Source organism: Rhineura floridana, chromosome 1 (genome assembly GCF_030035675.1).
Source record: "Rhineura floridana isolate rRhiFlo1 chromosome 1, rRhiFlo1.hap2, whole genome shotgun sequence".
Lineage (NCBI taxonomy): Eukaryota > Metazoa > Chordata > Lepidosauria > Squamata > Rhineuridae > Rhineura > Rhineura floridana.
Genome location: NC_084480.1, coordinates 110367697 through 110391334, shown reverse-complemented (window position 1 = coordinate 110391334; position 23638 = coordinate 110367697). Strand labels below are relative to the sequence as shown.

The following is a 23638-nucleotide window of genomic DNA, read 5'->3' as shown; positions in this document are numbered from 1 at the left end:
AGGAAAAGGTTATTTTCAGCAGATGGATGCTTTAGTGTTCAATAAAATACTTTTCTCCATCACCAACATACTGACTCAAAAGAGAGCTCCCAGGAGCTCTTCCAGTGCCTTTAAAAAAATGCCACAACCTTTTGACTACAACAAGTGCTACTTGCACTCTAGCTTATAGAGTAGAGACTGGGAAGCTATCAAGACTGGTGGGTAGATCTCCCTGCCCCAGAACTGGAGGAGCCAGCATGGTACCCAGATATTTTGGACTATAGCATCCATTATCCCCCAGCAGCATGGCTAATGGTCAGGAGAGTACTGCATAGGCTACCCCAGGCCCAGAGTATTCTGGCAAGATATATAATCAGTTACTGAGAGGAGAGTATTGTAAGTCTGGAATGGGGGACCAGTGCCCCCCAGATGTTGTTGGACTACATCTCCCATCAGCCCCAGCCAACCAGCATGCGCAATGGTTAGTGATAATCGGAGCTGTAGTCCAGGAACATCTGGAGGAACACAGCTTGACTACCCTTCTTGTATCAATATAGCCAGAAGAATAAGACACTAGACTTAGAAGGGTCAGAACAGCATCATCTCAGCACCTTGTTTCCACCCAGTCCCACAGAGAACACAGAATCATGCATGATGCAACAGGCAAGCAGTTAGTCAAAGGCCAAAAAATCAGAACCAATGCCAGGAATGCCTGCCATGGCATGTATGTTACAACAAATTAGCCTGTGTGACCTCATCTCAAAGCAAGCTTGATTTAAGGAGTTTGGTGTATAGCAGAAGAACCAACCAAAACATATATATATATATAATTCACGCCAGTTGAGTTAGTCATCGACACTTTCAGTAGGCCATAGCATCACAAATCCTTGCCCAATATGAGCTTGACTGGAACTCTAGATAAATGTGAGTTCAAATGCTTCATAAAGCTTTGGTGCTTTGTTTATCGTTGATCATTTTAATAGTGACAGTGAAAGACAGAATCAACACTGGAAAACCCTAAACATCTATAGATGTGAAAGGAATGTGTCACGGGAACATGTGTTGAGCCATCTTGAAGATCTAAATGGTGGAAAGACAGTTTATAAATCTGTCAAATAGTTTTCATGTTTTTGCTTCCAACAACTTTCCCCATTATAACCATACACACCACAATTTTAAACTGGTGCCCTTTATTTTCCCCTCCTGATCTCTGATGCCCAACAATGACAATCATAGAATAGTGGAGTTGGAAGGAGCCTATAAGGCCATCGAGTCCAACCCCCTGTTCAATGCAGGAATCAAGCTTAAAGTATACCCGATGGATGGCTGTCCAGCTGCCTCCAGTGCTGGAAAGCCCACCACCTCAATGGGTAATTGGTTCCATTGTCATACCGCTCTAACAGTTAGGATTGTCCCTGATGTTCAGCCGAAATCTGGCTTCATGTAACTTGAACCCATTATTTTGTGTCCTGCACTTTGGGATGATCAAAAAGGGATCCTGCCCCTCCTCTGTGTGGCAACCTTTCAAATACTTGAAGAGTTTTATCATATCTCCTCTCAGTCTTTTCTTCTCAAGGCTAAACATGCCCAGTTCTTTCAGTCTCTCCTCAGAGGGCTTTGTTTCCAGTTCCCTGATCATCCTCATTGCCCTCCTCTGAACCTGTCTCAGTTTGTCTGGCTCCTTCTTAAAGTGCAGCGTCCAGAACTGGATGCAGTACTCAAGATGAAGACTAGCCAGTGCTGAATAGAGGGGAACTAGTACTATATGTGATTTGGAAACTATACTTCTGCAGTCTAAAATAGCATTTGCCTTTTTTTGCAGACACATCACACTGTTGGCTCTTATTCAACTTGTAATCAACAACAATCCCAAGATCCTTCTTGCATGTAGTATGGCTGAGCCAGGTATCCCCCTTCTTTTAACTGTGCATTTGGTTTCTTTTTCCTAGGTGTAGAACTTTGCACTTATCCCTGCTAAATTTCATTCTGTTGTTTTCAGCCCAATGCTCCAGCCTATCAAGATCCCTTTGAATTTTGTTTCTGCCCTCCAGGGTATTACCTATCCCTCCCAATTTTGTATAATCTGCAAATTTGATAAGCGTTCTCTGCACCTCCTCATCCAAGTGATTAATAAAAATGTTAAGAGCACAGGGCCCAGGAGCAAGCCCTGCGGTACCCCACTTGTTACCTCTCCCCAGTTTGAGAAGGAACCATTAATAAGCACTCTTTAAGTACGATTCTGTAGCCAACTATGGATCCACCTGATAGTTGTTCCATCCAGCCCACATTTAGCTAACTAGTTAATCAGAATATCATGGGGCACTTTGTCAAAAGCTTTGCTGAAGTTGAGATATATTATGTCCAGAGCAGAAGGTTACCTGATCAAAAAGTGAGATAAGATTAGTCTGGCAGGAGTTGATGACAAATCCATGTTGGTTTCTAGTAATCACTGCATTGTTTTCAACGTGCTTATAGACTGACCACTTTATAATCTGCTCCAGAATTTTCCCAAGGATTTATGTCAGGCTGATTGTTCTGTAGTTTCCAGGTTCCTCCTTTTTGAAGATAGGGACAACATTAGCCCTCCTCCAATCATCCACCCATCCTCCATGATTTTGCAAAGGTAATAGACAGTGTTTCTATTACTCTTACTAGGGGACAGGAGCTCCCAGGGGGACAAGAGGCATGAAAGCCTGAGATGTATTTGGGATCACTTTAGGAGGACTTTCTTTCTTTAGGAGGACTTTCTGATCTTTGGGTTGGGCTGTGTGGGTTGGGGGATAGCTTCTACTATGTTGTGTAGTTTTATTGCTTCTTTTTTGATGTTTATATACTTTTAAGTCTTATGTTTATATGCCTTTATTTTGTACGTCGCTCAGAGTGGCTGGGTTTCCAGCCAGATGAGCGACTAATAAATCGAATAAAATAAAATAAATAAATAAAAAATAAATCACTATGCTTCAACTAAGAGGAGCTAGAATGCAGCCAAGGAGAAACACAGTTTTGTTCCAACTCCATTTCCTTTGTCTAGCACCCAAAGCAGCAGCTCCCAGCCTATCATTGAATGTTGTCACATCCAGCATTCTTTCCTTCCCTGTTCATGCCTCCCTCCAGTGCCACAGCCGATTCTATCTTCTTTCTCTCCCCCACAAATCCAATTCATTACTCTGCCCTTCCAGATAAATAGGATCTTACTCTCCCTCAAAAAGAAAATCTAAATTCCAAACCTTCCTCTTTCAACAAGCCTTTTAAGTTGAGACCATATCCCAGTCTGATTCTGTGTTGGAATTGCTTTTTAAAATGCTTTTAAACCTTTTTTTAAAAAACAATATGTTTTTAACCTTTTTTTTAAAAAAAATCTTCAAAGCTTTTTAAAAAAATTTTTTTTGAAGTTGTTTTGTTTAAATGTATCTTAATGTCTGTTTTTATGATGTTTTAAAGTGTTTTTAGTGCTTTTGTTTGCCATCCTGGGCTCCTGCTGGGGAGGAAGGGTGGGATATCAATCAATCAAATAAATAAACAAATAAAATGTTACTCTTAAATGCCTCAAGTAACCAACAGGGCTGTGACATTGCTCTCCAGCAAAACCTGCTCTCTTTTCAGTATCACCTTACTAGGAGGGAATCAAGCCAGAAATCAGTCCCAGGCAGTGGCAGTTCTGGAACAGTCAGGGCAGGAGATAGGATCTCTCAATTTCCACTCTCGCTCCCTTGGCTGCAACAACTGGGAGAGAGGCATGTGGCATATGCAAGGTTCTCACAAACATTTTAAGTGCTTAAATGTGGCACACATCCTTGTGAATCTGTTTCAGTATTTCAATTAACCTTTAAACTATGAATGTATGCTGTGACAGAAGCAGGAAGGAATGTTTCATCTGTGTTGCCACATCGGCAACTGTCCAAATTATTGTTGTTATTTTTTTCTTTTTTTTAATTATTCTTATTGGATTTTTTCTATATATTACAAATAACAGTACAGGACACAAAGTATGCACTTAATACAAACATAACATTTTACTGACTGCTGTCACTTCTCAAAGGTATCTCAAAGAGGGTGTAGGGAAATTCAAGGGATGGGGCAACAAGATCAAGAGGAAAGTCTTATTTAGAGTTAGTAAGAGACTCACAGCATGCAATATGTCATTTTTTATTTATCAATTAGTTTTAAGTTGTTAACATCTACTGAAACACTGGAACATAATGTCAATGACGCTTAACAGGCATATCTCCAGTATAACTGTATCCCTGTGGAACCATCCTGAATAAAATTCTGAATTCACATAATTTACACATGACATGCTCATAAATTTTTTTGCCTAGCATTAACTTCTCACGTGATTTTAATTTGGCTTCACTTACATTTTAATCAGCTTTCCATCACCATGCTAAAATTTAGGTTGAAGACTGAGCTGTGTTCTTTAAACACACTTGGGAACAGAATCCCTGAACATGGCTTAAGGCCAACACTGACAATCTTCCAAGTTCCACTCTGAAATGGAAGAAAGACTCAGCAACTGGAACAGAGCCACCTGTAGTCTTGGCTCCATTCAAATATCAACTCCTATTTATTCTTGGGTTTTACTCCAATGAATTAAGTAGAATAGTCTAGCAGAAGAAGTCAACAACCCCTTAAAGCCCAATACTACACAACTGCCAGCAACACCAATTTCAAAATAATGTCTGTGGGCCTTTCTAAACAATTAGCCCAATCATTCCCCAACTGAATGTTTGCTTTCGCACTACACTTTCACAAATCTTTCCAATGACAACAGAATCTCATCTGTATGGAACAGATGAGGGTGCAGGCTTCTGAGGCATGGTAGTCATTCTGCTGTCCCACCAACCCACCCTGAACTCATTGGGGTTTCTGAGTAGACATAGGAATGTACAGCACATTTTACAAAATACAGATATGGTGAAGAGTCAGTGTTTCATGGAGAATGATTTCTTGACATTATAACATAACCTCCCTTATTTGATAACACCAATCAATTTACAGAACTAGCTTTCAGTATTTGTTGAACTTAAGCAGAAGTCTGTGAATAGAAGACTACTATCCTTCTTTCTTGTAAGGGCACTGACAAAATGTGTCCCCTTAACGTAAGTACTTGTGATGTAAGCAAAACACATTCATTTTGCTTGCCATTTTAAAGCAGAAATATAAATGGAAAAAAGTCAACATCACATCCAGCTGTTTCCAGTTAGTGCCAGTCTGGTAAGTGTCAAGAACTCACAAGTTTCCATCGGGGTCAACTCTCAAATCCAGGACAATTGACCCCAGCCAGGCACAACCTCTACCTCCCTTACCAGGGCTGAGTTAAACCAACACCAACCCTGCAAGGTAGGTAGACTGCCACCACCCCTTAAACCTAGTCACCCACTCTGGGCCAAGGGGAAACAGAAAGAGCCAGAAATAGAACTATCAAGGATTCCAACAGACAAGAGCCAAAGACGCACTCTTTGTCTTGGAGCCTGAAGGCAAAATACCAAACTATACAGTAGTCTGTGGCTAATTAGCCAAGGTGCTGGATTCAGAGCCAATTTCCCCCTGAAATGAACACACACAGGTAAATAAAAGGTAGTTTTATTAAAATAAAATACAAGTGCAAAAATAGAGCAGCAAAATAATTCCTTAAACCAAACACCCGCAAGGGCTAGGTAAAAATATGGAAGGTAGAGAGTTCAAATCACAGATAAAAATAACAAAGCTGTCTAGCCTAATCTATACTCACGTAATATAGGTAAGCCAGCAGAGTAACTCCATGATTCCACATCTCCCCAGAGGTGTATAGCCTGGATAGCAGATGGAAGATGGAATCCCAACATCAGGTAGCACCAAGGAACATTGGGGAACAAAGACCTAGAGTCTTAGTTCTACTTTTATGGGGAAAGGCCCAGCAACAGCCAAGAATTAATTAGCCAATCAACCAGGAATTAATTAGCCAATTTCTGATGATGAAACCTTCTGGAGTTTTCGTACCCAATGGTCGGTCATACACTTCTCCAACCTCCCCAGGAACCTTCCCAGGCCTGTGGCTTTGAGGTACCAGTCTCAGACTATTAAGCAGGTGTTATTGCTTACTGCTTAATTCACTGAGAACTGACAGTCTCACAGCCTCCCAGAGGCCCTAATTCAGGCAAGATGTTTTCCCCACAATTCCTTACCACAAACCATTTTAGCTAACACCCTTTCAAACCAGGCATTCTTGACAGTATTAATCATTTATAGCCCTATTGTTGTAATTAGATCTATAGCAGTGTTTCCAAAACATTTTTGACTGAAGGTACAATTATTTTATGAATTAAAATTGAAGGCTCTGTTTACACCTGAGGATTTTTTTTTAATAGCATAAAAAGAACAAGAATTACCTGGACCTAAATGACTTCACACCCTATGTTTCTGCATGCATCACTGTTCCAACTGCACCTCCTGAATGGAGGTAGGCAAGACATGCAAAGATCCTCTTTGTACCGGTGCTATGGGCTCACAGAAGCTTTTATTTAATTTCTTGAGACAAACTAGAAACTATTTTACAGCACAGAAGTGTTGTGAATTGTTTTATCGTTTATTGGCAGTATCTTAGAATGCTGACAACCAACCAACACCAAGTTTTAAAATGTGCAACACGTGATTTTAAAAATCATATTCCAGGGAATTTGTTAGTTGTGGTTTGTGTTGTATATTAAAAAACAGATAAAAACATTCCAGTGGGACACATTTATATTCTGACGGACCACATCAGCATTCTGTATGTGAGCTTGAATCCAGTTTGCCTGTGAGTGAAGTTCAACTCCTGGTAGACAGGATTCTCCCTTCCCTCTGTGCACCCCACTCAAATAAAGTCTGCTCTGGATGGAACAACATGGAAGATGAACAACATGGAAGTCTCCACTGGATCAAAAGCACTTCCATGAACAAAAGGACCCTTCCTGTTCATTGCACTTTCAAGGCCTCCCCCTCCCCCCTCTGTATATATCACACATACATTCATTTAATTTCTATCCTGCCTTTCAACCAATATAGACTCCCAAGACTGGTTACAAACGAAAACCAACTGCCATGAAATTATATGTAAGAAGGTAGCACAAGTTAAAATGTCACTAACAACTTGAGCAAATAACAAAGGTTTTAATTGCAACTAAAAGATAATAGAGGCCTGATGAATATACCTTTGGAGGGTGTTCCAAAATCTGGGTGCCACCACAGAAACAGCCCTGACCATCAATCTTACCTCTCAAAGTGGGGGCACTAAAGCCCAAAGCAATTTGGATAGTACCAGTCTTTCAGGTGGAGAAGCATCAGCCGCTACAATAACTGCAAGTGTACACTCTCTAAAGCAGGAATGGGAAACATATAGCCTTCCAGAAGTGATTGGACTCCAATTCCAGACTACTAGTCTGGAAAAATGGGAGCTGTAGTCCAACAGCATCTGGAGGGCCACAAGTTTTCAGTCCCTTCTTCTTGAGAGAGAAGATTTGCTGATACAATATTTTGTGTGTCAGGTGTCAAAGTGTGGTCCTATTAGCAATTTCTTCCTGTGATCAGCTGTTCAGATTAAGTAACACTGTTCAATAATACATCAAAGCACTGAATAACTTACTTTATACAGTCCTTAACCAGAAATTTTACAAGAAAGTTTGAAACTTTTTTTGGTACTGTACAATGGAAAGAAGTGAAGTGCTTATTAGAACACTTACTTGGGATAAACTGGCTCATAAAGATACTTGTCTCTTGCTGATGGAAGATGAAAAAACATGATGTATCCATTTGCAGTCTGAAAGAAGCAAGATATTACAATAAAAGATTCACACGTAAAAAGTTCTCACATGAACTTTGATCTAGCTTAAAGCATTATGTGTTGTATCTACGTGATTGTTTTTAATGTTTTTCAAATCTTTGTATTGTTTTGCTTGTTGCCCTGGGATCCTTTGGAAGGAAGGGTGGGATAAAAATCTAATAAATCATTACCATCAAAAGAAAAGCCTATGGATAGGATCCAAATGAAGTTGATTTTTCAGTCCCTAAAAAGCCTCTCCCAGAGATTTAGTAACCCTGCTGAATGGGGAAGGCCGTGATGCAAAGGGATATTTGTAGGGGTGGGGAATACCCCAAAATTGGGCAGAGGAACCTTCTGTGAGAAGCTACATTTAACCATGCTGAATATAGTAGTATAGAACTTTGCACACACATTTGTCCACATAGACACACAATAGCACACTCACACAATGGCAAACAGATGCTTAAGCCCTCAAACATGTGGGTGATATCCCACGTTGGTCATACTCAGAGTAGATCCACTGAAATCAATGGACTTAAACATCTCTGTGGGCTTTGATCCTGGTTTAATTTTTATGTATTTATTCAAAAGCATTTATAAACCACTTCATATTTTAAAAAAATTAAGCAGCGTACTACATAAAATAAATAACGTAATTAAATACAAAACCAACAAAACAGTAGTATAAAAGCACATAAAAACAGGTATTCATGGACTCAAAACTGCTCGGATCTTATGAGTCAGGGAAAGCCTGGGCAAACAACTGAAGCAACTTGTGCTTGCTGCTTCAAGGATGGCAGAGGGAAGGGCATTTAACAGTACAGGAACAATAGCAGAAAATACCCATTCCAGGTCACAGTCCTACCATATTCTGAAAGATGTGGAACCATGAGTAGAATTTCCCCATATGAGCTAAGTGATCTGACAGGAGTATGCAGGGAGAGGTGTCCTTTCAGGTAACCTGGCCCTGAGTTGTTTAGGACTTTATATGTTAATAACAAGACCTCAAGCATAGCCCAGTTGCTGATTGGCGGTTCCCTCAGCACAGATATAATATGTGCGCATCCAGGAGCTGCACTCCAACTAGCCGCAGTGTTCTGCAGCAGCTGCAGCTTCTGGATCAATCCCAAGAAAGCTCCACAGAGTTCATTACAGTAGTCCAATTGTGAGGTTACCAATGCATAAATCACGGTGGCCGACCAATTCCCTGTCCAGGAAAGGGTGTCGTTGGTGTACCAACCTAAGTTGATTAATCTTACCAAAGATAGATCTAGAAGCACCCTCAAACTATGTACCTGTTTCTTCAGAGGGATTGCAACCCTATGCAGAACCAGTGAACTCAACTTCTGGACCTAGAAACCACTTGCCCACAGAGTCTCCATCTTACCAGGATTCAGTCTCAGTACACCTCATCCAGCCCCACCACAGCATCCAGGCACTAGTTCAAAACAGTCACAGCCTCTCCTGATGGAGATGCACCAGAGAAATAGACCCATGACCTAAATCTCCTAATGACCCCTCCCAGACACTTCATATACATATGAAACAACATTGAAGATAAAATAGTGCCCTGTGACACCTTGCAGCACAGTTTCCAGGAGGTGGACAGATAATCCTCCATCACTGTTCTTTGAACCTGGAGTGCAACACAGTGCCACCAACTTCCAACTCACAGAAACTGTGCAGGAGGATACTGTGGTCAATGGTATTGAAAGACAGTGAGAAATCAAGCAAGAACAAGGTCACACTCCCTCCGTCCCTTTCCCAAAGAAGATTATCCATTAGGGCAAGCAAGGGCAATTCTGTAGCCAAACCAGGCCTGAATCCAGACTGAAATGGGACAGGATAATCAGTTTCCTCCAAGACAGTATGCAGTTGGAATACCAACACTGTCTCAGGCACCTTAGCCCCAAAAAGGGTATTTGTGACCTGGTGATAGCCATCAATATCAGGGTCCACAGAAGACTGATTTAGGAGTGGCCATGCTACTGTCTCCTTCAAGGCACCAAGCACCCTACATACACACACTCCCTGGATGCAGCTAGGCACCGCCCCAGCTAGCTTAAATAAGCCATGATGGGCAGGGGTTGAGAAAGCAGTCTGCATTTGTGTTGGAATTGCTTTTTAATATGTTTTTAAACCTTTTTTTTTAAAGATGTCTTGAAAGCTTTTTTAAAAAAAATTAAAGATGTTTTGTTTTAATGTATTTTAAAGTCTTTTTATGATGTTTTTGGTGCTTTTGTTTGCTGCCTTGGGCTCCTGCTGGGAGGAAGGGCGGGATATAAATCAAATAATAAATAAATAATATGGTGGACTGAACCACTACAAGCAACCTGTCCATGTCCTCAGGCCTCACCAACTAAAACTGATCCCACAAGTTTGTAAGATGTTAGGTCAGACACTTCATCTGGCTCTGTGATAATAGTAGCATTCAACATGGAAATGAGTTATTTTATCCTCAGAGTCCCTGGTAAACTTGTCACAGAAGGCCTTCAATGATTCCAGCACTCTTGTTTCCTAGGACAGATTCAACAGTCTTCTCACCACATGGAATATCTCTGCCAGCCAGCTCCTCAAAAATGCAACGAAGGCAGTGAAATTAGCCTTCTCTGCTGCCTTCACTACCATGCAATGGGCATGACTGTAAGTTCTAGCATGTGTCCAATCAGCTTCGGTCATTACACCACATATGCTCTAGCCATTGCCCAACCTGTTCACAGCCTGGAGCTCCCTGGAAAACCAGGAAGTCTTTTGGGCTCCACAGTATCAGAGAAGGCACTCAAGAGCAACCATGTCAATAGCCCAGTACATCTTGCCATTGTACAATGAGACTAGAGATGTGAAAGCCTGAACCTGGGTCCAATATTTCTATTTTTTTCCCCAGGCCTTCACATCTCTAAGCAAGAACAAGGCTTTAACAAGCTTGGCTTCTAGAAAACTCCCAAAACATCTAGAAATCCCTCCCGTTCCATTAGTCTCCAGGGGCAAAACACCCTAAAGTGTCCCCCATCACCACAGTAGGGACTGGCACTGCAAGACCAAGCTTCAGCAGATAATGGTCTCATCATAATTCAAATCTGCTCCCCCCATCTAGACTACCTGCCTCATGCCCCAAGGTAGACCAAACCAAGGGTATGTCCTGCTCTATACATTGGGCAAGGAGAACTTGGGACAGACCTATGGTTGTCATGGAGGCCATAAAATCCCAAGATGGCCCAATCTAGGTAGCTTCAGCATGAATATTGAAGTCTCCCAGCATCCTAGGGTTCTCCAACACCACAGTTGAGACAACCTCCATCAGCTCAGTCAGGTATTCTAATAGATAGCAAGGTGGGTAATACACCAGTAGCAGCTTTAATCTATTCCACTGAACAAAGCAAGGTACAGGCGCTCATAGCCCACCCTGAATGGAGAGGTTTCCTTACGAACGAAATGAAGATTGTATGGACCATAGCAACTTGAGAGGAGTCCAAGACTCATAAACCTCTTTTATGTAGCAGGAAACCATGGTTTCCCGTTACATCTGAACAGGGCCTCTTATTTCTAAATTTCATATTAATAAACATTTTCACACAGTATAATGTTATTTTCTAAGTTACACATAATACACATTCTTATAGTAGTCAAGTGTGATAGGTACTGTTACCTATATTTCAATCCCTGCCTCCTCTCCCAAGTAAGCGAAAACCCTTTTTCCATGGAATGAGTTGTACATCTGTAATGGACTGAACTAGAAAGAGTTGAAATTTAGGAAGAGGGGAATGGCAGATATTTCTTCTGGCACAGATTTTTCAGTAAGCATTCTTCTGTTCCAAAATATTTGATTACTATATTCATCTAGCCCTATTTTCCCCTTAATTGTGAATTTGAGTGTCCTGAAGTTACTTAGAGGTAAATGTCATGAAATTAATAAGACATAAATAAGATATTCCTACACTTGTTTAGCAGTGAAACACAGAAGCTGAGTGAATCCAAAATCCAAAGCAGCTTCGCAGACAGTGGACGTTATCTATCCAAATGAGAAAGCTGGTCTTAACTACTTTTCCCATTTCAGTCATTTAATACTGGTCGAGTATGCTTCTGAGAGTGGTAAGACTGAAGGAGGAAAACTGAAGGTTTCAGGTTTCTTTCCATGCATGGTTTCCTGTTTTTCAGTTAAGGATACAGATGTAGAAGCAACACACACACTTGTTAACCTATTTCTCTAATTGTTCCACCAGGAACACTCCTTCAATTTTAGAAGCAGAACTTTAAAAAATCCAAGTCAAATACATATCTTTAGATTTCTTCTTGAACTGCAAAATAAGTACAATTTTTGATCATATTCCATTTAATGACAATTCTTGCAGAACAACAAATACAAAGTGAAAGATAACACTACCTAATCCTAACTTGCTTTCTTCACTTTTTAGTCATCTTTAAATAATTTATACTCACTAGCTACCTTATGCCAGCAGGAAGAGTAAGGCAATACGATGTAGAACTCTCACTTTAACATTAATGCACAAAAGACCTTCTTGAATTCCATCCTCAATGTTAGTTGATAATATTACAAGGCTCATTTCTGTCTACACTGTCATCACAATTAGCCTAAAATATAGTTAGCCTACATTGTGCTATGTAAACGTTCAGTAATGCTCTTATTTTATACTGGATAGTTTGGGACATGTCACCAACTTTCAGTGACTGTGAAATTTGAGTCAAACACCTAGTTTCTGCAACTGACAAAGCCAAGCCACCAAATCCTGTGAGCGCTGGTAGAATTCAAAGCTTTCATTCAAATGTTTTCCATCCAAGTGAATTGAGCATACTTGCTTCATTCACTTGTATGAAACAAGAGAAAGCTTACATTTGAGAAAACCAAGGGTGGCGACACAAGACACTTGCATTCAGTTTTCCCAGTTTCAAGCCCTCTTCTGAGCCAGCTCCGAGCAACATTTTAGCACCAGTTTGAGGTTTCCAGAGAACAATTCAGCTGGTTCAAAAAACAAAACAAAAAATTATCCAGTTTGCAATTGTGGCTAAAAGTGTTTTTCAACAAATGGTGAAAACATTGTGATCCTTTATTTTCAGATGTCATTCATACTTTTGTAACCTCAAGATCAGACAACTGTAATGTGTTGTATTAGACACTGCTCTAGAAGACTGTTCAAAAGCTTCCATTCCTGGTAGAAGTGGGTCAGCAATAGCAGATTACATTGTTTCAGCACCTGACCTGGCTCTGTATTGTCTTTCAAGCACAATGGAAAGGAGCTAGTTTAAATATACATTTAAGACAGTCTGAACACTGCATAGTTTAACAACCACCTTGTCATGTTCCACTACACAGCTCATGCCTTATGCATAAGCTAACGCACCTGTGCTCTCCAACAGAGCAAAGTAGAAGTACGCGGGCTGCATGCATTAACTAATTTGCCTAACCATGGTTAATCATCAGCATAATGCAGCCAGTGTGCTTTAACAAGAACTGTAGCCACAGACCAAATTATCAACAAACATGTTCAAATAAATTTTAACACTCCATTTCTACAATCAAAAGTTTGAAAACCTTTAGCCCAATGGTTCCCAACCTTTATGAGCGTGGGACCCTCTTTCTAAGCTCAAAAATTTCATGACCCCCTCCCCCCAGGGAGGGAGGTTGGCCACCAGGAAGGAAGGAGAAAAGCAGCCTTTCCTTGCAGCCTTGCTTCTTTTTGCTCCACGAAAAGCCCTCTCCTTTCATTCTGAGTAAGGGTGTCAGCAGCAGCAGCAGTGCGAGGAGATGGGAGTTGGTGATAGTAATCCCCTACTCTTCCTGATATCTACACCCTCATCCTCCTTTGGCATTTGCCATGTATTTTGTAGGCAGAAGCCTGCCCTCGGTGCGCCTGAAGGATGCTCTGGCTCTTCAGCAAAAATCCTCCCCTCTCGCTTGGAGCAAGGGGGAGGTGTCATCTGCAGCGGCAGTGGGAAGCAGACAACGTCCAGGCAGTGAAGACCTTTTGAAAAAAAATTAAGAATTAATTTCTTTACTGTTCGCGGCCCCTCTAGATTTCTTTGCGGCCCCCCTGGGGGTCACGGCCCCCAGGTTGGGAATCACTGCTCTAGCCTAAAGGTACTATAACTGAACACATCATCAGACAATACTGATATCAACATTTTTAAGCTGTAGCTTGGTTCCATTAATATCATCCCTTTGTGGTAAATACAGAGTACGTGTTTCAGAGTAAGTGTTTAACTGTTTCAATGTCTATTTAGCCATCACTGGGATAAGACGATTTCAAATTGCAAGCCTGAAATAATTTAGGATATCCATTACTAATTATTGCCAGCAATTTAATCAAAACTGCTGGCAATACAGTACTTCGGAATATAACTCAGCAAAAAGATTACCAAGAGTCAACTTTGGTTCTAAATAAAGCTAGCTAGTGAAGCATCTGAAAGCTGCAGTCTCAGATGAATTTTTTACTGCTTCTTAATAAGCCATTACATGAGACTTCAGTTACTTACAATGCTTAAGGGGAGCAACTTTCCAAAAGAAATTCACTATTACACAACTAAAAATAGAACTTTATGTGAATGTGAAGAGATTCACTGCCTTGTCACTGAAGAGCAGAGGAGCAATTACACAAAGTACAAAGTGAACAATTTAAGAACATCTACCTTTTCAAAGGCATTCATTTTTAAGAACTAACAGTGCAACCCAACAGAAATAAGCTCCATTGGGTTCAATGGAACTTACTCCCAGGTCAGTGGATATTGGATTGCAGCCTAAAATGAGAATACTACATGCCACTTATATAAAATGAAAGTCTGCATGAAAGTAGTTATTTATAAATTGGTCGGGGCAGGAATTTCTTGAAGAATTGAAAATCCTTATTTAGGCCAGTACATTCTTGAACAAATTGAAAACATCAGTGGCACGTATGAAGTTTTTGCATATTTAAGACATCTATGTTAAGTTAAGTCTTCCTAAACATAGAGTGCACTGTTTGGTTTAGACCTCTCATGAGGCTACGTTTGCTGTAAATGAGCCTGCTAAAGTGAAACCTACAGCCCTTAAGTGTTTCAGACTTGAGCAGTTTCTAGTAGTGGCAGCTACTCAGCCAAATGTTAGTGCATTAGCAAACACAAGCAACAAAAAAGTGTCACGTTTAACCATTCAGAACTGAACATACATAGATTTTGCAGGTCATTTCTGTACAGCCCTCAAGTTCTTGACAGAATTTTAAAAATTGTTACATTTGAAATACTTTAAAACTACATCTTTTGGGGGGGGGGCTGGATACCATCTTGGCATTTTTGAAAGGGGGTATAAATTTTTTAGTAATGTTAGCATGCCCAGAACTTAAGGAAAATAAGAACTCGACATTATAGATTAGCTCCATAAGTCATACTTACAGAAGACCCAATGAAATCAATGAAACTTATCATAGATAATGTACATTGCATTAATTTCAATGGCTCTACTGCATGTATGACTAAGTATGGATTTTTTTTTTTACCAATTTCAGGTACAAAGAGAGATTCAAGCAGTTTGCAACACCAGGCTCACCCTAGCTGAAAGTTCAACTGAAGACAACATGAACTGTCAGACTTATCATTAGCATTGTTTCCTGGTCATAGTAAAATGACAGTTACAGTAACATGCCATAATTTAAAATACCACAGTGGTGGGCATTAACTTTCATCTCCAACAATAAAAATTCTGCCAACTGCAATTAAAAACACCCATTACAGTTTGGAGGCCTAATAATTGCTCTAGTTTGGGGCACTAAACGAATGAGATCAAGACTTCCCATTATTCCTTCTCTCTCTTTCTCTCCTTTCAATACCACAAATATTTCTACCTTACATATTAATAAAGACACATGCTCTGCTTATACAGAACATATGCATGCAACATGCCGTTTTTCATCTTACTATGAACCGCCCAGGAAGCTTCGGCTATGGGGCGGTATATAAATTTAATAAGTAAATAAATAATAATAATATAGGATTCAGCTCTCCTGCCCAATATATACAAGGCTATGAATATTCTTACCAAGCAAAGCACACTCATTTTACAAGATGCATACCTTCCTCTGAAGATTTCTTGGGAAGAGACTACTTTACATTTAAGCCAGCTCCCTACATCACCCTTTCCTAGTCACATTTGTAGCAAGCAGCTGGTAATGCCCTGAGAAACACACCTTTATAACACAACACCTCATTTTAGTCATGGATACTACTGTCTTGTAGGTTTCAACTGTAGTACTTGGTGGTGCATACACTCAGAAGCTGTGGGCCATGTCCAACTAGTCATACACTAAATATCTCTTCAACCATTCCCCGAGTCTAACCATTTTTCTACATACATTAATAGGAAAAAGTAATGTGGATAACTCCCCTTAGGCTGTTCCCACTTAGCAATGTTAAGTCCTTGCCTATAAATTGTACATTACTGTAATGCAGAGAAGTAACGCAGGTATGTAATATTTTCTAAAAATAAAGGATAATAGCTTTCCTTTAAATATAATGTGTTTTTATAGCATGGTGGATTCCTTTGGACATTAAATCATTACCAATATATCATTAAAAAACCCAGCTTTTTTTACTCACTGAAACAGCTATCATGGTGCTATCAGGCCTCCATTCAGCTTGATCATACGATCCAAATTGCAGTGCTGCTTTTGGTGATTCTTTGTAGCTTACAATTAACACACTGGGCTGGGGGGACAAGGAGATACAGTTAAATCACCCACATTTCAAACTTTAAAAACTCAACCAAGCTTACTGAATATTTTCATGGATGCAATTCTCTCAAACAGCAACAGGACGCATCTAATGCAGAGACTCTGATATAAAATCTATATTACTGGATTCTATTTATGAATTGCTTACCATAAAACATCTCAGAGCAATTTCACAGTAAAAGCAGTGATATTTATTAATACACTTTGAAAAGAGATTTAACATGGTAAAAAACATTACATTTTCAAAATGTATTGAGTTTTTATAGTTCCTTTGACAATATACACCTCTCAATGCAATTAGCCTATTAAGGAACTCAAAAGTAAAAAGTCTACTGTTAAAAAAAGTTTCATTTAGTGACAATAGCATTCCCCTCCAAATGCCAAGGATGGGGCATTGTTGAACTCCAAGTCCCATCAACCCAGCCAGCATTGCTAATGATCAGGGATGATGGGATCTGTAGACCAGCAACATCCGGAGGGCCACAGGTTCTCCATCCATGGCTCATGACATAACATATTTGTTAAGATTTTGAGGCGACACAAGACTCTTGTTTTTGCTACAACAGGTTAACACTCCTTCCCTTTTGGAAACTGTTACAAAGAAACTAGTTTTAACACCAAAATGGAATTTGGAAAATAACCATTCTAAACAGCAATTAAAATAAAGATTGGGCTCAATATAAATGCTTTTAATTTATATACATTTTAAATATTATGAACACCATACAAAAGAAACTTGTTCTACTCCCCCCCCCCCCCAGGATTATCATGATGGGTGAAGCAAATGCACCATACTGGGTATTTGGCAAATCATGCAGACAACCCTGTCCCACATTCTGTGGCACTGCAAGTCAGCAACATACTGACACTATCCTGTCTGACAGGTATCAACAAGAATGACCATATATTAAGCTTTACAATGCTGCTCTGCGCACAACACAGGATACCAAACATTCAATGCTCATAATTAGTATGAGAAAGCTAGTTAAATGCATGCCTGGCAATTCAAAAGACACATCTTTTTCAGGCAGATTCAGACCTTAGGAGCTAGAAAACATTTCATGTGTTATTGACAAGTGACATTTATTGATTTAGCGTCAGTTACCACTTGATTTTATTCTCATACTGGGAACATTATGGACAGAGGAGAGATGTCCAAGTCCAAAGTGGGGATAGCAGAAATGTTTTTAAAGAAAAATACATTTTAAAGAAAAGGGTCCTCTTGCTTGTACTGTTTTTCTATGAAGCCCAAGTTGCTTCATGCTTTGAGAACAAGTTCCTACCTGAAATTAAGGTGGCACCCTTGTAAAGCCAAGCAGAATATCTATTTTTAATTGTCTTTGCTACCTTCACCTTATAACAGCCCTAATTATTTTAGGCATTCTTGATTTATGAATTTCCTTTACTTTCTGCCTACTACAGTGTTTACTTTCAGAGTTCTACAAACAAATGTCAGCTCTTCCCAAGCATGCTTTGATTTAAGCCTACCAAACTACAGAAAACACATTTAATATTTTAAACTTTATAAGAATATGAACAGTTCCATTTTAATTTATTCAATTTTTATTTCTAACCCACAAACACATGCACTTGCACATCACTTTCCTAAATAGCAGTAAACCACCATTGCTTGTCTGAGGTATAAAATTATCCAATCTTTAGGTAAATCTAAAAATGTATTTCACAATATATAATACAAATAAGACTTAAACGTTAATCCTTCTGATCAAAAATTGCCATATTCTAAATCAGGAAACAAAGCTGACAACTTGTTTGGGTCAAGGGTGAAGAAAAGACTTTTTTCTGTTTCTATATACAGAACTTTTACACAATTATTTCGAAGAAAGCTTGCCTCTCCTTGTCATTTAACCAACAGATTGTCTTTAGAACATTTGATCCAATGTTTGCTACATTTGGAAGTCAGCATAATTAGTATAATATAGCAACTGAAGCACTTCAGTATTAATTACTAATACTAAATCCCTGACCTAATTTGATTTTATCTTTCAAAATGCATATATAGTTAAATGACTTAAACAAGCCAACCCCAACTTGTCAAGTCTTGTGTTTTCTGGCCCTGCTGAAAGATTTTCAGAAGTATTTCAAACTTATAATACAAATGAACTGAAGAGTCAGAGAATTAACATCTTTTCTGAAGTCACCATATGTGTGCGTGTATATATCTACATATCACACTCACTCACAGTAAGGAACCGATGTTAACACCCCTGTGAAGAAAAGTGACGTTTCAGCAGCTTTTCAAACCCCAGGTAATATGATTGGGCGATAAGGTCTCAGCACCATAACAGACTTAGTTCCACTCTTGCAAGCTCATCTCTCCCCCAATTCCAGCACAGCAGTACTTCCCAGCATTGCCATATTGATATTTCTGTGCTGCACAAAATGATTATGCAACAGCAAGCTGCATGCAGTCCAATGTACAGCATACTGAAGGCTGTACCATAAACAGAAGCGAGTTGAAATGTTGCATTACAAGTTATTATTTGCTTACAATGTATGCACAAAGTTGCACTTCCAGTTTCTGAATCAAGAGGTTCACTACCGTCAGTATTAAATAGCAGTGGCTCTCCAAAGTCTATAGAGATCCTTCCCTGTCCTGCTATATCTGAAAGTTATTGAAAGAGAGATTCTGGGACTGAGTCATGCATTTCAGGCATTCAAAACTGATGTTCTACTTCTGAACTTTGGCTCCTTCCACATCATAAGTTGTTGCATGAGGCCACATTGAACCTGGCACTTCAGGTCTGGGAGGATTTCAAGACATCAAGCTAATGACTAGCATCCTACCTGCACATATACAGGGCCCTCCAACCTTTTTGGGTCCACAGCCACATGTGGCAATCTAAGAAGCTGTCATTGGCATCACAAAATACCAATTTCACAAAAGAAAAACTGGAGATGCTCAGAACTCTCTACCAAAAAAGCTAGATACCTATACACCTCAAAACACAGACAAAAAAGCAGGCCATCTCCCAAATAACAGGCAATTGCCCTGAACAACCAAAAACTTCAATTAGTTAAAAAAAATGGGAGAGGCAGGGAACCTTGAAAGGTACCAAGGGATAGCTGAGGATGTTATTGTGTCCATGGTTGCCACACTGGAAACCCTAGTAATAGCGATAATCTTTGATATGGTGGCAGAGGGCAATGCAATTAAGAAAAATTATTTTCAAACTACAATGCAAAACAAAGAAAATTCATCTTACTGACGCTCCAAGAAGTTCTTTGCAACTACTGCCACTTCTACACTAACAATTATTTTAATGCCATCAATATTTATTTCACAGTTTAAAGACAAGGCATTGGAATTTTTCAACAAAAGGGAGTGCATTTTGGGACTATCCCTGAAGAATCCTTAGAAAAGGTACACATTTCAGGGACAACAAAGTGACTTTCAAGTAGCCATCTGCTGCTCAGTCTTTATATGTGAGGTTTGACATTTGACAGAAGAAGCCCTATCTATACAGACATACCTTGGTAACCCAGTTCTCAAGACACCAGCATAAGGACTGTATCCAACAAAATTGTCCTGTTAGCACAAGGACTTGTGTCTGCACAATGGGGAATTTCTCTTCTCTTGTCATAGAATCATAGAGTTGGAAGGGGCCTTGTAGGCCATCGAGGCCAACCCCCTGCTCACAGCAGGAAATCCACAGCTAGCGCATCTACCGCAGATAGCTGTCCAGCCTCTGCTTGAAGACATCCAGCAAAGGGGATCCCACCACTTCCCTAGGCAGTCGGTTCCATTGCTGAACTGCCCTTACTGTCAATTGTCCCCTGAGCCATCCCCCTTATCTGCTCCAGAGGGTAAGGAAAACTCCTAGAACTGCTTTGTGGGGAAGTCCCATTGTGTAGACAGAAAACAGACTACTGAAGCATTTAACAAAATAATCCTAACCTTGTTTACCCATTAGTAAATTCTTTTGTGTTCAGCATGGCTTATTCTTAGGTAAGTGTGCATAGGAATGCACCCTAATTTATTTAAAGCCATCTAAGCTGCTGAGGTTATCATACTTTGGACACATAATGAGAAGACATGATTCACTAGAAAAGACATGCTGGGAAAAACAGAAGGGAGTAGAAAAAGAGGAAGGCCAAACAAAAGATGGATTGATTCCATAAAGGAAGCCACAGACCTGAACTTACAAGATCTGAACAGGGAGGTTCACAACAGATGCTACTGGAGGTCGTTGATTCATAGGGTCGCCATAAGTCATAATCGACTTGAAGGCACATAACAACAACAACAACAACATGCTAGTCATCACCACATCTTGTGGCAGTGAATTCCAGTTAATTATACCAGGAATTAAGCAGTACTTTCTTTTGCCTACCCTGAACCTACCATTAACTAACTTATCTGCGTAGCCTCTAGTTAGGTTGGGTAAGTTCTAGTATTGTGACATGGAAAAACACTGTGTCCCCTTGCTATTTTTTTAACTCTCTCATGAGGCCCCCAAGCTACCCTTTTTCTAAACTAAAAAGCCCCAAATGCTTGCCTTTTCTCAAAGGAAAGGTGCTGTACTCATCTCTATATTAGTTGGCCTTTTCTGCATATTATCCAGATCTATAATATCCTTTTTATATGCAGCAACCAGATCCATAATAAAACTTTCCCAAGTAGATATGACTACCACAAATTATTGGCATGAGGACGTTGGTCATAAATGTATTTAAGATCACAGTCCTGAAATGTGACTGTGATAGCATCAGAGATGCAGACTCAGCTCATCGTAAGCCATCAGCCAGTGCTCCAAGTGACAAAGTGACATTGTAAAATGTTGCATCATAGGCATCAGCTGAAGTAGAAGCTAAACAATCTATTGGCATATGAAATTTGCCTTCTTTTGTTGCCCTTTTCAAAAAGTCAACAAAATTCTGACCAACTTAAAGCAACAGATTGATAGGATACTAGAATCCAATTCCACCACAGACTTTGAAATTTCAACACTAGAGTATTTTGTTAAAGCATGAACACCATATGGCAGAGATGGGAAAGCTGTGACCCTCCAGATGTTGTTTGATTGCACTTCTCATCATTCTTGGCCACTGGACATGCTGACTGGGGCCAATGAGAGGTGGAATCAGACATCATTTGGAGGGCCAGCAGCTCCCCATTCCTGCCATATGGTGAAACTGGTAACTACTGGCAGTAGAACTGTCATTGCCAAGTTGTGGTTGAAAGGTACAGACTGGTTGTGTAAAATTCAAACAAAATATAGTCTTCCAGATCTAATAAATGATACTTGTCTGTTTCTTAACAGGAGCCTGTGCAAAAGCCTAACAATGAAGCTTCAGGTGTACAACCAGAATTGTTATTTCATTATTTCCAAACATATACAAAGTGAATACGCACAAAGACCAATCATCTGGGATCAAAATGTAGATACAGGTTACCATTACACTTTCCAGGGACTAGAGAGTTCTTTAAAAACCTACTTTAAAAAAAGACTGTTGCTGTTAGACGTTTAGTGAAGAGATCACTGGAAATATTAATTTGCATGTACAAAAGTCACTGCTATAACATAGTAGAAAACAGAAGTGAAACACAGATCAGACATACCCATACACTGAATTGAAGACTGTGGGGAAAAACAGAGAGAAGAGACTTCAACTTCAGCAACTATTTACACTGCCAAAGACCTAGACACCCAGAACTCCTGCAGGGCTATGTTCCTTTAAATAAGCATACTTTAATCTCAACTTTCTCTTATTTGCAGAGCTACTTATGAATGTAAGCAACACCCTGAAATGAGTTCGTCTGAAGGCTATATGGATGAGGCTAGGTTGGCAAGCATCCCTCAGCTTAATGGACCCTCCGCTAATAGTTCAACAGATCTATACCCTGCAACACAAACACACTGGGTAGTCCCCATGGGTCTTTTTGATGCGTCCCCTTAATACCGCAATTTAACATGAAATGCACTTCAAAATCCAGCACACCAGCTCTGCGAGAGAGATCATTTCCAAATTTGCTATTGGAAAACAGAAGCTAGAAAAAGAAAGAGGATAGCCAAAGTCACACATTAAAGTCATGACTGAGCAAGGATTTGAACTCAGACCTTCAAAGTTTGGATCAAACCCATAAAAACCATACTTTTGATCTTATCCTGCCCAGTTAAAACAGATGGAAAGATCCAGTAGACAAGAGAGAGAGAGAGCAAAGCAACTTGGAGAAGATTGGTGCAGAAAAGTAGGTGATGACAACACAGCGAGGGTCTCTCCCACTCACCCTGTTGTACCAAATGTTGAGCTGAGACGGGGACAACACGGCGAACAAAGTCCGTTGCGGGTCCGCCTGAATACGGAGCGGGGACTCCTGAGCCTCCATGGGGCAGAGCAGCCTCTTAGGCCACCCACTCAGGAAATACATGGCTGGCGAACAGCCCGTCTATCCTGGCGCGGTACTAGGAGCCCAAAGTGGCGGTGGTAGCGGCGGCGGCCGGAGCCAGAAGAATAATTAGCATCAGCCTCGAGCAGCGGAGACGCTCTCTGCGCCCTGGAGCGGTACGGAGGAGCCAGGCATAATAACAACCAGAAGCTTCCCGGTGGGCCGGTTTTACCCCTTTACAGCACTGAGGGGCGCTCGGAAGGGGAGGGAGCAAGTCGCTCCCTTTCCGGTGTGCCGAAAGGCACGGGGGGCGGATTAGGAGAAAGGCCGGTTACAGCTCGAGACGGAGCCCTCGCGGCGCCTCTGTCCTCGGTCTGCCCACCACGGTTTCCTTCGGCACCGCCATCTCTCCTTTGCTACATCAGCGTCTGGTAGTCGTGAGTACGCCGGGAGGGGGCAGGAGGAGCGGGGGAAGCGAAGAACGCGCACGCAGACGTCGAGAGCGAACTCCGGCGATAGCCTCAATAGGGCATCTCGGCACTGGTGGGATTGAAGGAGGTGGGGAAAGTGGGAGGAGGAGAAAATAAGGACGATACGATTGGTTCAGGAGCTGGGGCGGGGCAAAGAGAAACCGGAAGTTACGTTAAAAGTCCAGAGAGCGAGCGCGGGCGAGTGTTCGCAACTGAAGTAAAACTCACGCCCCCTAATTTCCTGTTTGAAGGTTGGGAAGCTCCATTTTGCATGGTTAGTAAGAGGAGAAAGCGCGACGGCTGTTTGTGTAAGAGGGACAGACGGGCAAGCAATTGATTGCCGGTG

General features: G+C 40.6%; 1 protein-coding gene across 3 annotated transcripts in view; it reads right to left on the bottom strand.

Annotated features, from left to right (window-relative positions):
• The window catches only part of RIC1 (RIC1 homolog, RAB6A GEF complex partner 1), a 74539-nt gene extending 51163 nt beyond the window's left edge, over window positions 1-23376 (bottom strand). For 2 of the 3 annotated variants that reach the window (XM_061629381.1, XM_061629386.1), the window contains exons 1-3: window positions 22724-23376; window positions 16337-16444; window positions 7677-7753 (exon numbers count right to left, since the gene is read on the bottom strand). In XM_061629381.1, the coding sequence (XP_061485365.1) occupies window positions 7677-7753; window positions 16337-16444; window positions 22724-22864 (326 nt within the window). In that variant the 5' untranslated portion in view covers window positions 22865-23376. Of the gene's footprint in view, window positions 1-5710; window positions 5770-7676; window positions 7754-16336; window positions 16445-22723 lie in introns of those variants that run through there. The other variant, XM_061629394.1, reaches the window with a different exon arrangement.
• Between the last annotated feature and the right edge of the window lie 262 nt (window positions 23377-23638).